Source organism: Bombyx mori, chromosome 7 (assembly GCF_030269925.1).
Source record: "Bombyx mori chromosome 7, ASM3026992v2".
NCBI lineage: Eukaryota > Metazoa > Arthropoda > Insecta > Lepidoptera > Bombycidae > Bombyx > Bombyx mori.
Genome location: NC_085113.1, coordinates 7,423,766 through 7,441,282, shown reverse-complemented (window position 1 = coordinate 7,441,282; position 17,517 = coordinate 7,423,766). Strand labels below are relative to the sequence as shown.

The 17,517-nt window shown below is 36.4% G+C and overlaps 2 protein-coding genes across 4 annotated transcripts; one reads left to right on the top strand and one right to left on the bottom strand.

Moving 5' to 3' along the window:
• Positions 1–1,426: 1,426 nt before the first annotated feature.
• LOC101743090 (glutamate [NMDA] receptor subunit 1) lies at positions 1,427–12,281 on the top strand. Of its 2 annotated transcripts, XM_012694910.4 has the most exons (17): positions 1,427–1,552; positions 2,564–2,728; positions 3,121–3,243; positions 3,993–4,264; positions 4,667–4,819; positions 4,897–5,070; positions 5,375–5,636; positions 5,720–5,821; positions 5,898–6,009; positions 6,099–6,266; positions 6,365–6,489; positions 6,649–6,883; positions 6,961–7,109; positions 7,180–7,337; positions 7,427–7,599; positions 7,714–7,967; positions 8,449–12,281. In XM_012694910.4, exons 2-17 carry the CDS (start codon positions 2,573–2,575, stop codon positions 8,626–8,628), a joined length of 2,796 nt encoding a protein of 931 aa, XP_012550364.2. In that variant the 5' UTR covers positions 1,427–1,552; positions 2,564–2,572; the 3' UTR covers positions 8,629–12,281. The 2 variants fall into 2 exon arrangements, with proteins under 2 accessions (XP_012550364.2, XP_062525392.1); XM_062669408.1 differs by lacking the exons at positions 1,427–1,552; positions 2,564–2,728 and adding an exon at positions 2,979–2,997.
• LOC732990 (vacuolar ATP synthase subunit E) lies at positions 11,258–17,343 on the bottom strand. 2 transcript variants are annotated; one of them, XR_009973461.1, is made up of 5 exons: positions 17,059–17,343; positions 16,697–16,872; positions 14,359–14,527; positions 13,316–13,896; positions 11,258–12,396 (listed from the first exon to the last, which is right to left on the bottom strand). XR_009973461.1 is itself a non-coding variant. In NM_001046986.1 (5 exon segments), coding segments are annotated over 5 exon segments (681 nt in total). In that variant the 5' UTR covers positions 17,092–17,198; the 3' UTR covers positions 12,110–12,171.
• Positions 17,344–17,517: the final 174 nt, after the last annotated feature.

Below are 17,517 nucleotides of genomic sequence, written 5' to 3'. Positions count from 1 at the left end.
AAGGTGACACTTTACAAAACTTGCATAAGGCCCGTCATGACTTACGCGAGTGTGGTGTTCGCTCACGCGGCCCGCACACACATAGACACCCTCCAATCCCTACAATCCCGCTTTTGCAGGTTAGCTGTCGGGGCTCCGTGGTTCGTGAGGAACGTTGACCTACACGACGACCTGGGCCTCGAATCAATTCGGAAATACATGAAGTCAGCGTCGGAACGATACTTCGATAAGGCTATGCGTCATGATAATCGCCTTATCGTTGCCGCCGCTGACTACTCCCCGAATCCTGATCATGCAGGAGCCAGTCACCGTCGACGCCCTAGACACGTCCTTACGGATCCATCAGATCCAATAACCTTTGCATTAGATGCCTTCAGCTCTAATACTAGGGGCAGGCTTAGGGACCCCGGTAACCGTACTCGTCGAACTCGACAAAGAGGTCGACGTGCAACCTAACCCATGCATCAGCCCGCTGAGTTTCTCGCCGGATCTTCTCAGCGGGTCGCGATTCCGATCCGGTAGTAGATTCATTCGCGAAACAATTGCTCTTGAGTTGTTAGGTCTCCTTCGGAGGCGCTCGGGCAGTTGTTAGCAAATCCCACCCCTCTTGGCTGAGCCTTTGCTCGCCCACCTGTCCTGGTGAAACTGGAAAGGCCTTCGGGCCACCAGTAAACTTTCAATCATAAAAAAAAAAAATGATTTCAGATAAATATTACTTAGCAACACACACTGCCTCAGTGGCGGTTGGCATGCTATGTACCTACCTACTATAATACAAATATTATAAACAATAATACATTTTGTTGTCATGTAAAGCCGTTGTCTTTAATTAAATATTGAGACAGTTAATTAATGTCTCCGGATTAGCGGGCTTAATTCCATTGTATACTTTGCAATCATATTCATCTAACATAGGTACAAAATAAGGATGTCAGAGTAAACAATTTTTTTCGAAAACTTGATGTTTTAAAACCGAAAAAGAAAGTTCAGAAACGACTGCCAGAAACCTTCTAAGCTGGTCGTGAGGGTGATACCCAAAGACATTAATAAAAGTTAGATAATGATTTAGGTCGTCACAGATATATGTATGGCTGAGGGTGCAATAGACATGGGTTTGCTTCCAGATGTCATTTATACCATTTTAAAGATACTCAATTAAGCCATTTAGAACGGCTAACTTGAGTGAAATTTTGATGAGTGTTTTATAAACAACAAAAATATAATTTTAGAAACGTCACAATTGAATTTGATGCTTATAAAAATTAAATTGAATTTGAAGTAAACTATATAATAGAAAATGTTCTTGGTCTAATTAGTTCTAGCTTAAAAATATGAAGGAGTAGTAGGTATGCCACAATTCTACACTCATTTTCACTTATATAACGTAATAAGAGAAGCATTGATTAGATATTTATACGCAAGCGCCGTACTGTTGCAGACGTAGGCTCCATCTACAGCATCCAATATCTTGTTTTTACTTTTCATCTCCGAAATTCCCTGTTTGTTTTACGGAAAAAAAAACAATACATAACTGAACCAGTAACAAAGAACGGTGAGTCGCAAAATAATGTATGGTTGTTTGTAAGTTCAGTAACGAAAACACTGGACTTACGTAATAGAGGCTGTGAAATATTCAAGTTTAATCAAAAGTTAGGCGTTGGGTTAACCGGGTGTTTAATTATGTGTCTCGTTTATTAACGAGATCCCTTTAAGGTCTCATTAAAATTTATTTTCATATAACGAAGCGCAATGAATATTATGTAAATGTATTTTGTGGTGGTCATTAAATTTAATTTTTGTTATATTGATTCTCATCAGCTGACTTCAGGTAGGTACGGAATTCCCTTTATCTGTAATAGGTACAGCAAACGGCATTGATTTTATTTAATTGTAAGTATCCTACGACTTGTAGGATACGTCAACCCATGATTATTAGCTATAGGAAATGACCACTGATTGAGCTTTTAACTCATTTCTTTTTTTATCAAGTTGACTTTCGCTGTGAAATCGAAAAATTTGGATTCTCAACTCTGACTTTACGCTCTGACTCTTTTACAGTAGTTTAGCTTTCCATATGAGACCTTTATGCTTGTGATATGCTCTGCCTTATTTGTGTTGTGCAGGTCTTTGACAAAATCTGGCACGCACAAATCTATCTATCTCAACCGAGTGCTACAATACTTTTCGGTATTCGAACAAAATATTTACACACATTTTTATTTATTTATTGCTTAAATGGGTGGACGAGCTCACAGCCCACCTGGTGTTAAGTGGTTACTGGAGCCCATGGGCATCTACAACGTAATGCGCCACCCACCTTGAGATATAAGTTCTAAGATCTCAGTATAGTTACAACGGCTGCCCCACCCTACAAACCGAAACGCATTACTGCTTCACGGCAGAAACAGGCAGGGCGGTGGAACCTACTTGCGCGGACTCACAAGAGGTCCTACCACCAATAAATTCAAAATCACCACCAAAAAAAACACATTTCGTGATAGTTAAGAAAATACACGTTCCTTTAATTTTTTTTTCTATATTTAACAAAATAATCAATTTTTAGGCGTCCGGGATGAGGTCCTACCAGTTCTTCCTCGTCCTGGTATTATGCTGTCAACTGGCTCATGCAGAGATTGACAGAAGAAGATTTTCCAACCCGACTTATTACAATGTTGGAGGTGTTCTTTCTAGCAACGAATCCATAGCTTTCTTCAAGGATACTATCTCGGTACTTTTAAGCCTGTTATAACTTTCCAATAAAAACTAAAAACGACTTCTGTGGTAACATAACTACAATAAAAACTAACTAACTGCAATACTAAAATATGTTATGAAAAGTTGAAATAATAAGCTTGTGTATCTATTTTAATTTTTATGCTGTAGGTAGGTATGTACAGTTTTCCCCAAATATATTTCATACAGAATCTATTTTTTTACACAGGTGGCTTGCAGCTAGAAAACCCATCAATCAATTAAGCTCATTTAGATATTTTGGATGTACGTTCATTTAAATCTGTTCTTGAATATTTATGCGTACAATAAAGTATACGTACATATTATTTTCAACAAAAATAATATTTTTCCACTTTATTTCGATATATAGGTATATGTTTTTTTCAGAATCTCAATTTTAAAGATCAATACGTACCGCGTGGCGTCACATATCATGATTATTCAATTCTAATGGACCCTAATCCGATAAAAACTGCCCTCAACGTTTGCAAAGATTTAATTGCTCATAGAGTAAGTATCTATTTGTTGCCTAAGTCTAGTTGGTAGCCTAAGGGGCTATTCCGGCTACGAGCAGACGGGTAGGTGAGCTCACGGGCTTAACCTCAGAGAATTTGCTAACACTAGCCTTATCAAGAGCAGCGCTTCGCAGAATCTACCACCGGATCGAAATTGCGACCCACTGAGAAAATCCGGCTAGAAACTCCGTGGGTCTATGTCTCTCTATGTCTATTGGTTAATTCACCTGGACGGTTACCGCTGCTTGAAGACAGTAAAAACATATTTAATAGTAATAATAAGTATTTATTTTAAGTTCTTCTTCTTCGTCGCTTCCTCATTACTGAGGGTGTGACCACTTGGTCCAGTTTTTGCACTAGCTTCCTCCAATGTTGCCTGCATTCGGCCTGCTTAATGGCGCCCGGGATTTAAGTTAGTGGGCAAAAAAAACAAATAAAATTTGTTCTTAAAATTTAGTTACTACCAGATGGATAGCTCTCTTTCAGAAACTCACTGCTAGCACCCAATATACTTTTAATAATAACATAGTGCATACTGTATTGTAAAAACTGATACCTTAGAACTCATTCATGTCTTAAAGTGGGTGGTGGCATTTACCTTACAGATGTCTGTCTATGGGCTCCAGTAACCACTTAACATCAGGTGGGCTGTGAGCTCTTTCACCCATCTAAGCAATAAAAAAGTCTTCATGATGTCCTACAGTGTTGTCTAAGTATGGTACCTTCTTTAATTTTATTTTACAGGTTTACGCAGTAGTGGTTTCCCATCCGCTAACTGGAGATTTATCACCAGCTGCTGTTTCATATACCAGCGGGTTTTACCACATACCGGTCATAGGGATATCATCGCGCGACTCAGCGTTCTCCGACAAAAATATCCACGTTTCATTCCTGCGCACTGTGCCACCGTATTCGCATCAGGCTGACGTATGGGTTGATGTCCTCAAACACTTTAACTACATGAAAGTTATTGTCATTCATAGCTCGGATACCGACGGCAGAGCTATTTTGGGCAGGTAAGTTATTGAAAAAACGAGAAGGTAATTTATTGCTTTACTTATCTTTTTTTTATCTTTTTTATTGCTTAGATGGGTAGACGAGCTCACAGCCCACCTGGTATTAAGTGGTTACTGGAGCCCATAGACACCTACAACGTAAATGCGCCACCCACCCTGAGATATTAGTTCTAAGGTCTCAAGTATAGTTGCAACGGCTGCCCTACCCTTCAAACCGAAACGCATTACTGCTTCACCGCAAAAATAGGCAGGATGGTGTTACCTACCCGTGCGGACTCACAAGAAGTCCTACCACCAGTAAAGTGGTTATCTTATGGTTATCTTATTTTACAAATTATTAACCTTTATTCACACCTATTCGCGAACCCATTCCTACCGTACTATACATTAATTAATGCTCAGGTTCCAGACAACATCTCAAAGTATAGACGAGGACGTTGATCGTAAAGTCGTAGTCGAACTGGTTATCGAATTCGAGCCTGGCCTTGATTCTTTCACAGAGAGCCTTATGGACGTAAAAAGTGCCCAAGCCAGAGTATTTCTCATGTATGCAAGGTAATGAAGAAACAATAACGACATTCGTTGTTATAGAATTTTACTAAAGAAGATAGGTAATTATTGCGTTTTTGCAGTAAAACTGATGCTGAAATAATATTCCGTGATGCCACATACCTTAATATGACTACTGTTGGATACGTTTGGATGGTTACAGAGCAAGCGTTGGACGCTGCCAATGCACCGGAAGGCTTGTTAGGATTGCGTCTTGTAAACGCAACCAATGAACACGCACACATTCAGGACTCGATGTAAGTGGGAAATAAATAAATTTTAACTGATAACAAAAACGCGGTGTAAAAAGATACAAAATCTAAATCATTTTTTATCCTGTTGATCTCTTCAGGGTATTAGTTCTTGATAGGTGCGCAAATTTCCCAGTTAATTGAGCGTCTTGGACTTTATGAAAATAATGTTGAACACACCTACACGTTATTATGTAGGTACCTACATAAATACATACCTACAGATCAGGCTGATAAAAACGTGTTAAAATAAATAAATATTAATGAGAAGGATGTGCTTGTAATTATTTTTAAATTAATCTTTGCACAGATACGTTTTGGCGTCAGCTATTCGCGACATGAACACTTCAGAAGAGATCCACGCGCCGCCGTCGGATTGCGACAATTCTGGATCCATTTGGACAACGGGAAGATTATTGTTTGATTACATAAGGAAGCAAAGTTTAGAGAATGGAGCGACTGGACACGTAGCGTTCGATGATCACGGAGATCGTGTGCATGCGGAATATGACATGGTGAACGTTAGGGCACAAGGCGAGCACGTCGCGGTGGGAAAGTACTTTTATTCGAAGGTAAAACTGCAAATACCAATCAAAGCTGACTTTCAGTGCAGTTTTATTTATTACTACTAGTGCATCATGATATTATATTGTAGGAAACACAAAAAATGCGTCTGGAATTGAAGGAACATGAGATAATTTGGATGGGTCGAAGTACTTCCAAACCTGAGGGCTTTATGATACCTACACATTTAAAGGTATTACTTGTTCTTAGACATAATTTGTAAATATTATGGTTAATGTTCTTAAATCGTTGATGAATTAAATTTGAAGGTTTTAACAATTGAAGAAAAACCTTTTGTTTATACTCGACGTATTGACGACGGTAGCGAATGTTATCCGGAAGAAATACCTTGTCCTCACTACAATGCTAGCGACGAAACAGGTACGGTATTATTTTTATTCTATCAATCATACTTAAGTTTATATTGAAAGTTCTTTACATTTTGAACAAGATGATTTGTTTGTTTGAAGGTCAACTTTATTGCTGCAAAGGGTTTTGTATGGACCTCTTGAAATACCTTTCAAAGGCTATTAACTTTACGTATTCGGTGGCTCTTTCGCCAGACGGGCAGTTTGGTAATTACATAATACGTAATTTATCTGTTCCTGGATCTAAGAAAGAATGGACTGGCCTTATCGGTAACAAAATTTATTATAGTTTCAATAAAGTTACTCTCATATACTCTTCATCATAATTGTTCAAATCGTTTCTTTTTGTTTTTTGTGTATAATTTTAGCTGAGCTAGTGTACGAACGGGCGGATATGATTGTCGCACCTCTAACCATCAATCCCGAAAGGGCAGAGTTCATCGAGTTCAGTAAGCCTTTTAAGTATCAAGGAATAACAATTCTTGAAAAAAAGGTAAAAATTTTCGTACCATAATTAGTGTATAAATAAACGACATGAATTTTTTCTTTGATTTGAAGTTTTAGAATAGATGAAAGCAGATATTTTAAGTTTTAAAACAGTAATGCCTTGAGTTAAATTTTAATTTTAACGATTTGTAACGTTAATTTTCAGCCTTCTCGATCGTCGACCTTAGTGTCCTTCTTACAACCATTTTCTAACACTCTCTGGATTTTGGTTATGGTGTCTGTACACGTTGTTGCTCTCGTGCTATATCTTTTGGACCGATTTTCTCCTTTCGGAAGATTTAAGCTCGCAAATATCGATGGAACCGAAGAAGATGCATTAAATCTATCGAGTGCTATTTGGTTTGCTTGGGGCGTCCTATTGAATAGTGGAATTGGCGAAGGTACTAGTTACTAGTTACTTTTAAATACAGCATACGTGTTTTTCTCTTTAGATAAATAATGGAGCCTTTTTCTTCAGGCACACCGCGAAGCTTTTCAGCTCGAGTACTGGGTATGGTCTGGGCAGGCTTTGCAATGATCATTGTTGCTTCTTATACTGCTAATTTAGCCGCGTTCCTTGTACTTGAACGACCTAAAACAAAACTTACTGGAATCAACGATGCTAGAGTACGTACTTACGTTTTATTTCTTGTAATAGTTCATCAAGAATTCTTACTTAAAGACCTGAATTTCACAGTTACGAAACACAATGGAAAATTTAACTTGTGCGACTGTGAAAGGCTCGGCGGTGGACATGTACTTTAGAAGACAGGTGGAACTTTCAAATATGTATCGAACTATGGAGGCAAATAATTACGACAGCGCAGAGCAAGCTATTCAAGATGTAAAAGATGGGTAAAAAATAATATTATTTTGAGCGAATTCATTGATTTTTTCGAGATGAAGTTATTTGAAATGTGTTGAATCATAACTTTTAAATTCAGAAAATTAATGGCTTTCATTTGGGATTCCTCGCGTCTGGAATTTGAAGCAGCTCAAGACTGTGAGTTGGTGACAGCAGGAGAATTATTTGGAAGATCAGGCTATGGCGTTGGATTACAGAAAGGATCACCTTGGGCAGACTTAGTAACGCTTGCAATATTGGATTTCCACGAGAGTACGTTCTGAGATAGATATATTTAACTACTATATACTATAAGATTATATTTAAGAATATAATCTTATAGTCAATGGAAATCAGAAGCTTCTGTAATTATAAGTTCATTTGCAGGTGGTATAATGGAGTCACTCGATAATCAATGGATTCTGCGAAATAATATGTTGAATTGCGAAGAAAATGAAAAAACACCAAACACTTTAGGTTTGAAAAACATGGCTGGTGTCTTCATATTGGTGTTGGCTGGCATAATAGGGGGTATTGTACTTATCGTCATCGAGGTTGTCTATAAACGACATCAGATAAGAAAACAGAAGAGATTGGAAATAGCGAGACATGCAGCCGACAGGTGGCGCGGAGCCGTTGAGGTAAACAGAGCAAAAACTTCGGCCATGGATGTGGACCACTACGACAACCATAAAGAACAAATTGAAAGCAAAATGTAAAATTATAGCACCCCTTCCACGACGACATATATTTAAAAAGATGGGTCAGGGACGGCGAACCATTAAAAGCATACAAACGTAACGTAATAATGAAGACGTAATAAGAAGTGCCTGTTGCACTTTAATATCATACTCAAAGTTCGCCATCCCCGATGCAGCTTAAAGCGTTGTTAATGACCAATACAATATATTCTTATACCTTTAAAATTATATAATAAACTCGTTTCATATTGAACTAGATTCGTAATTTTACTCACAATATGCCCCCGCTGCTTTGCAAGAATGTTCACCAATGAAAACGGTAATTGAACAATGTCGTAAGTAGACACATGCATGGTTTCGTATTGTAGTGCAATTTCTTAAGCATTTAATTATTTGTATACGATTTTTTTCAATGTTTCAGAAACGTAAGTCACTACGGGCTGCAATAATGCCAGCGCAGAGAAGAATCAAGTCGAATGGTGTGAAAGAAGCCGGGAGTATTAGTTTGGTCGTCGACAGAGGAGCGAGACGACGTGACGAGCCTCGAGTACCGAGATATCTTCCGGCTTACACTCCGGATGTCTCGCACCTAGTAGTTTAGAATAAGAAAGTGAGCAAACGAGATAGTGTAAGAGCGTTTTCGACGAAGCAGTGTGCTTAGTGCGAGTTTCTTAACGTTCTCGATAGCGTAAAAGTTAAGCCAATTTTGTATGCAGTTGGAACAGGAGCGATCCCATTCCATACAAATATGAGCTAACTTTTACGCTATCGAAAACGTTAAAAAACTCGCATTAAACACACCGGTCGACAACGATCAATTCGTGATTACCTACTTGTGTATTGCTATTTTGTCGTATCAAAAAAAACATTACTCGAATGTTCTTCCAAAAGTAACGACGCAAATGGTCGTGGTTGTTATCCATTAGCACGTTGCATAAAAAACAAAAAGTACGTCATTTAGTCCTAATACGAACTGATTATTTCACTGGTTGTAGGACGATTGGGGGCCAACTGGGCCGACAGTTTGTCATGGCTCCTCTTCACAATCGGCCATGATGGGTCAACAAATGATCGTCCATCATCGCCGCCATGAACGGGCAACTCTCCACACAATCATGCACGTTCATTTACTGACTGTCTACTGATATGTTAAGAGGTCTAGGTATCGATGATGGAAATCGAGGAGATCGCGGCTGCGGCAATATTTTTAGTTAGCTCATATAGTCATTTAGCTAATGTGCGTGAAAAAAGAATCGTGAAAACTTTTTTTTTAATTCCCTTGTAGACAGACGAGCATACGGCCCATCTGATAATGAGTGGTTACCGTCGGCCATGGACTTCAGCAATGCTAGGAGCAGAGCCAAGTTGCTGCCTACTTATAACGATAAACAAGATGGAGGAAGAGAAGGTGGTGGGTGGTGGCTATCAATCAGAACAAAACAAGGTCCATGCAACCATAGTTTTGTAGTCGAAGCAATTGACACATACTCGAGACAACTAGGTACATCCTGACTAATCGGCGATAGTGTGGACGCTCACACAATCATGGGCCATCATTCCTTTGATCTACCGACACAACGCCGATTGCGCACGATCATACGCGATGATGGCCGATCACAGACATTTATGCCCTCTACACTATCGTGAATTTATATAATCGCCCATCATGGCCGATTGTGAAGAGGAGCCATCACTCAGTATAGGTAGTAATCGGCACGAGTCGTGAGCTCTCGACAAAAGAGTGGGGCCGTCAGCGCATCTTACAGTTAAGGGAAAGTTAAATTGATCACTCATGTATTACTTTTTATAATTAAATTAACTTCGTTCAATTTGGAATTTAAAAATGTATCAGTAATTTTATAGTACTTTTGCCCGGGGCTTCGCTAATATTATAGTCAAAAATAACCCTATTATTAACAGACTTCCAAAAGGTTATCAATTCATCCCATTTTCTTCTGTAGAACAGGTATCTTGTCGAGTTTTTACCGCTAATTTGCTTTTCCCGTGTGGTAACAGTTATGGAACGAATACACGAATATATCTTTTTAAGCATTAGATTTTAGACTAGATTCTCTGGTGCCATGGAAACCATTTGAATAATATACCGAAACCTATTTCTAATTTATAAGCTTATAAGAGAATCTTACAGGTAGTTTACACAAGAACTATGGCGCTTATAAACAATTCCTTAAGTTTCGTAACGAGTATTGATCAATGCCCAAGAAAAAAAAAACCGACTTTTACTAAAAAGTTTCAAATAACTACTTGTGGTACTAAATGTACCTTTATCTACAGTACATTATTCAAAAGAAGTTGGTGTCTGGAAGAATTAAATGAGAATTAATTGATAAAAAATGTGCGGTTAATAAACATAGATAATACACATAATAAGTTAATAAAATTGGACGAAAGTGTAGTTTGCTGCAGTGATGCGCGTGCACAACACAGGGAAACAATCACAAATGACGGCATGTGACGCGACGCGGGAAGATCCAATCACGTAACCGAAATGGCCGGCGCCACCCCCGTTCTTGCCTCGTTCCCCCAAACAGACCCAAAGATACACTTCTGCACATGTCAAGCTCACTCATGCCAATTGCTATACCTAACAGTAAAATTCAATTATTAAACTATAAAAATTAGTCACAATCAGACGCAACAATGTAGAACAGTGATACCCACTACTTCATAATGTGGATACTTGGATACTGGATAATTGCGCACTGTGGCATTGCTCTGTCCTTGTCATACATTAACGTTTTAATTTTAGGTAGTAAATAATTTATAGAAATGTTTAATGTAAAGTGTATGTTGTGATACTTCTATTAGCACTCACGTATTAAGTCTATCCCCAAGACAAGTGTCAAGCATGGGCCTCATTTTTTGTGTAATCTCACCGAAGGTGATACATGTCTGAGTTTGTAGTTAATTTTTAAGATAAATACCGTTCATTGCGCTGTGATTAGATTTTAGTAGTTTTCAACGATTTTTTAATTAATTTTATGTAATAAACTACGTATTTATATGGTTTATTTTTCTATAATGTATTATATGTTCGTAAGAAATATATTTCTTTTTTTATCATTTCCGTAGTCTAAATGTGAAATGTGAGAGACTAGATTAAGAACATGTAATTATTTTAATTGCAATAAAACGATTGCAGAAAAATATGGACTTTTGATGGTTAACAATCTTTAAGGAATGTTTATGGTGTTATAAATGAAACAACATTTCAACACATATTTATATTTACATAGAATTTGTAACAGTGCTATGCGGGAATAAAAGTTTTAATTTCATATGAGCTAACAGTGCTCTATGGATTAATTTCAGCCAAAAGCAAGTCGAATCGTTACACTGCCAAGAACATTAAGCACAGCAGGCTTGGATTGTTTCACTGTGAGACTGAAACAAGACTCCACATTACGCCCAGCCAAATCTTTGCTTCGATTTGAGTGAACATAACATGGGATGCTGCAGTCCGTTTCCAATCTCACAGACAACAATCACTGCCTACTAAAGATAAAGATACATTTACACCGATATTTCGAAACATTGATGGAAGATTTAAAATCATATTATTATACGTAGAACAGAAAAAAAGATCTACCGTTGCTAAGCCAAATCGTGGACGTGCTTTAATATACGAACGACGAAGGTGCCAATACGTCAATTACTGTAACGAATAACGATTTGAATTTTAGACTTATAACCCGACTTAGTTAACTGTGGTAACATCTTAATTAAACCGTTTCCAAATCCTATAAACTATATTATCTAAATTACATTGAACGTTCCATTATTTGAATGAATTGCACCAATAAAATACTTATGAATAAATTGTTTTTATAGGCGAAACTAACGTACAGTTAAAAGTAGAATGGGCACATCGGAATGCTCAGGAATCAGAAATATTCAGGGTCACACGATTACACATTTCATGAAGGGTCAACGGGAACATACATCAGTAAACATTCTAACAGGTAAAATTGTACGCTTCATCATAACGATATAATTAATTAGGCAAAGGAAGAAAAAAAAACACTTATTTCAACATTATCATAGTTCTACATAAATACGAATTTTTCTTTTTTTTTAAATAAATTGTTAGTAACAACAAACTTTGTTCGTGTTCACCGTTGAATTAATCGGTGAATTTACGGTTAGGGTTGCGTCCGAAGAGGGCGTTACGTATCTCCGGCAGCAGCTGCTGGGCGATCAGCTCCAAGCGAGACTCCAGAGTGTTGCTGATCTGTAAAATACTCTTTGGCTTAGTAGGGCACCGGCATCTACTGATAAGCTGTTATCGGGGCTCGCCCACCTTGAAACGTCCTCGAATTCCTTGAACCAATTAAAATTCCTTACAAAACTGCAATACGTGACATACGACTGGTAGTAGGACTTCTTGTGAGTCCGCGCGGGTGGGTACCACCACCCTACATATTTCTGCCGTGAAGCAGTAATGCGATTCGGTTTGAAGGGTGGGGCAGCCGTTGTAACTAAACTTCAGATCTTAGAGCTTATATCTCAAGGTGGGTGACGCATTTACGTTGTGGATGTCCATGGGCTCCAGTAACCACTTAACACCAGGTGGGATGTGAGCTCGTCCACCCAACTAAGCAATAAATAAAAAAAGTGCGTGCGTACAAAGTACACAATATGTCAGAAGTGAAACTTCTTTGGCGAACTAATTTATAAGTGTTGCTTATATTTATACAAATCTAAAACTTTAGATTTCCGAGACTTAGAGGAAGGGAAAAAGGAAGATATGTTAGGAATTTAATTTTCATTAAAATATTAAGTGTTGAAAATTAATATAAAATATAATTTTTTTTTTTTTTAATTTATGTCTTCAATATTTACATTATTCGACGCGATTTTTATTGGTATTGTTGTGACTAAAGCATTATGATACGTAAAATATGCAATATAAGTTCGTGTTTCCACATTATCTAAATATCTTGTAAAAATAGCATCTATTGTCGTTCCTGAATTTGTAGTTGGTGTATTTGGATTATTATTTAGCTGTAGACTAAATTTTTCTTCTAGAAAGTTAATTAATGATTTGGAATTATCAACTGCAAAATTAATGCTAAAGTCACCACCCAAAACTGACTAATTTAATTTCATGCTATTTGATTAATGTTCCAAATTCTTTTCATTTCATTTCAATTCCTATTAACATTTTTCACAAAAACATTATAATATATTAGGCTGTATGGTACACTACATTTGCCTTTCCAATTGGAAAAATACAACAACTACTACTACTGACATTTGAAAAGTACTTAATTTCAATAGTAGTTTGATTTACTGGCGCCGTTTCTCATGTTTCCGATTGAGTTAAATATGACACTTCCGTTGCATACCTGTGTGACGTTACATCTGTAAAATTTTTACCCTCATGCGCCTAAAGAAGTTTCACTTCAAAAAACGATTTGCAGACTTAAGCAAGTCGACTTTAAAAGCATGTGCAGGCTCTGTGTGTCAAAAATCCAGTCATCATAAAATAACTTTTCCACTTCACCTGTTTCCACTGTCCGCTGTTTTTAGTTGAACAAAAATTGGAAATTAGATTTCATGTGCTAAGCTTTTCTTGGTTTTAGACGTAATTATATTTTATATTCTTAGATCTACCAAGCTACGTAGTTGCCAATAAAGAAACGGAACTTACCTTGATACGTCCCCTGGCTGCAACCAGCTCGATACCACCACAGGTGTCGGGCGACAAAAAGTTCTCAGTGTCGACTTTCAACACAACGTCCTTCTTGATCTTATTCTTGTAGTCTTGTTGAGCTTTTCCGAGCAGGGACTCCACCAGAGCCTTGTCGGTTTGACGGACGCGGATGGTGACAGTGGGTTCCATGAGCTATAACAAAACAAGTATAACGATTTTTCTAATTTATAAGTGAATGATGGAAGTAAAATATCTTAGAATTGTATTTGCAAGTCTAACTCCAGTGAGACCATAACAATTTTTTAGATCTATGTCTTGTCTTGTAAATTGTCGTTTTGTAAAATTTAATCTAAGAGTTTTAGTCTTTGTGGTCATTTTTATTATTACTTTATGACAAAGGCAAAATCCATTAAAATACATTGTTGTATTGATAGTAATTTGTTTAATTTTATATGGTATCCCTTTCACAATGCTCTATAGATTAATTATCATGTATCTATTGTATTGTCTATTCCCATCTGTGCACTTCAGACCGCTACACCTCATATCTAGTTATTCTAAACTAATAAGTTAGTATTATTGCTTATCAATAAATTTGTGTTCCAAATCAACCTCATGCAGTTTATTTTACTGCCAAACTGAATAAATTTATACCTGGAAGAGAGCCTGCACAATAAGTGTGACCAGCAGCTCTGAGTACAGTTTGGTGTCCTTTGGCACTTCAGCCAGGCGCTTGCGAGCTTCATCAAGTACATTACGTACGTGATCTTCACGCACTTTCAGTACCTTCAGACGAGCTTGGTTCAGCATGTTCGAAGATTGGCTGAAATAATTTTAAACTACTGTTACTGACAATTTAAAATGTTACAAGTATAATAATTAATTAACGGTAGGCAGCGGCTTGGCTCTGCCCCTGGCATTGCTGAAGTCCATGGGCGACGGTAACCACTCACCATCAGGTGGGCCGTATGCTCGTCTGCCTACAAGGGCAATAAAAAAAAAAAAAAAAAAATTATATGTATATGATGAGTAATATGTTTAATATCGCAGTATGTTATGATTTTTAAATTCAACGTCACAAAATACACTGCAGTACTTAGATTGTTTTGATTCTAGTTTATCTAACTCATATTAATATTATGACTTAGTTCATTTATTTTTCGTTTCATATTCAAATGTAAAATGTATAATTTGTTGTTTTTTCATATCATTCAAATGTGATACTTAGTGAATAGCACTTCTTCATTTTTATTTATAATTCATCGTTTTAGATAAAAATAACTTAGAATGTAATCAATAATCTTTACTAACCTAAAAAATCACATACTTTATAGTAGTATACTTTACAGTAAATAAATAAAGAAAAATTATCAATAGAAACATGACTTTTAGACATGTGTAAGTAATGCGAGTGATATTACTCCGGTAATATTACTCTACGATGTAATGCAACATCACACATTACGCGAAGGAAACAAACATCACACTATCACCCACAGAACACTATTACTTCTAGCGAAGCTATCACCCAACATGTTTCTTTCTTTGTCGTGTAATGTTGCTTGATACACGAACGGAACCGAGCGAGCGAGACAGACCGATCTACGCAAAATAAATGAGCAAGCGACACGGAATTATTCCTAGTGATTTTGAACCGTATGCCCTGGCCGCTAGGTACGTTTTTATACCTATGGTACGTCTGAATTTAATATATCAAATACTAAATCAAATTATATTAAGTAAAAAATAAAATTATTATATTATTAAATAAGTCAATCTCTGTCAAGTAATATAACAGTGTATTACAATACAAAGTATGAACACATCACTTAAGTAATGATTCGGGTGTATAGATACAATGTATTCGTCACAGTATCTATTGAACGCACCGAGTAATGTTAAGAGTGATGTGTAATGTTTTCGAGTAATATCACCTGTCTGTAAAAGTGATGTCATATCACATTACATTGAGAAGTGATGTTTTGCGCAAGTCTAATGACTTTGGTTTTTAGTAATTTTTTAATTTGGTATTTTTTTCAAATTTTAATTTTGTTTCTTGTTTTTACTCATTATTATCATAGACAAATGTTTAGAACATTAAATTTTAAGACAAAAAATGCTATGTTAAAAGTGTTTCTAAGATTTTCTTATCAGAACTATCTATCAAGATAGTGAGTTTGTGTAATGACCTTATCATCCATTCAGTGATATAAATACTATTAAGTACATTGCATGGATTTTTAACCTAAAAAGAAATTATATCTGCCCATTTCAATTTTTTTTAAACAAATATTCTGAACTCTACTGTAGATTATTTTGAATTATAATTAAATCTTCATTTATAATGAAGTCATTCCCAGAACAAGAATGTCAAAGTGTTAGTGTTCTGAAAAGATATCATGTTTATCTAAATAATTATATTTTATTATTCCATCCCATTTATCACTTTTATAATCAATTCACACAACCAATGTAAAACTTGAATGTGAAGTTTTTCTCTAAATGTGGTTGTCTAAATTTTATAACTACTAGTTATACTGGATAGAATTAATTGAATTTTTTTCATCTTTTCATTGATGATTTTATTTAAATGTAATTGCATCACAATATTTTATGTTTTTAAAGTGATGCTTCTTTTTTACTGTTTAAGGCTCTGCATGAAGAGATTGATAGCTAGTGGTCACGATCACCCATGTCAATCAAAAATGTCATTTACATTATATTATTATGTATTAGTTACTCTATAAAAAGTCACATTAAATCTCATTATTGTTTCATTTTTACTATTCGTAATTTCTAATTTTTTAGATTATTTGATAATTCTATTCTGTTTGAAATTTTGTGACTTTTCTATTGTAACACCTAATACATATTGAATGTTCAATTTGAGAAATCGTAATAGTCGTAATCAATACTGCTTGGTCACATGATTGTTCGTTCGTATGTTCTTTGAGTATGCATAAGGTTGTATGTTAGTTTTACGGAAACCTACATCTTCTTCTGAAGTTCAACCTGCTTCTCCTTCTTTTCATAGTATTCCATAATCTTGAGACGTTGCTGCTGGACAAGACGGCCCTTTTCGATGTTGAACTCCTCCTCGGCCTTCGCATCGATTTCTTCGGCCTTTTCGTTGGCCTCTTGTTCGATGAAGGCCATCATGTGCTTGATCTGAATTGAAAAATATAAACATTCTGATCAAAAATACGGAGTATAATGCTCAAAAACATGAAGTCCAGTCGAGGCAGTCTTATGAGTTGTCGAAATTACAATGGCACATCCCGATCAATGATCGTGACATATAATCCTTAAAATACTTGATTTTGTAGATAAATCAGTTTTGTTTATAACAAATACCTGTTTCTGAACATCTGCATCGCTGAGCGCCATGGCTGCTGCTTATTTTTAACACCACTAACACGAAAAACGGCCGATATAGAGCCAGAAAATTAATGACTGGCTCGGGGAAAGAAGTCTACGCCTATCAGACGTGCTTCTTTATTGAACAATCATATGATCTTAGTGTTGCCAAAAAGTATTGATCAGACATAGACAATTTTTTCTGAAATATTCAGAATATGAATCAATATATACATCTCGATCCTTCTTTGCTCGATGTCGGTAAGTGAAAAGGATATAAGAACTAGGTCGGCAGAGGCCGTATTCTGGTCGCTAGTCATAAAGCACGCAGAAAAACTTTTTGATTTTGTTCTATTTATGTAAATAAGATATAATAAACTTTTTTTAGCTATTATAAAATTTTTGGAATCAGATAGCGTTCCCATGTTTGCCGCCAGAGGCACTGTTTCCACTACA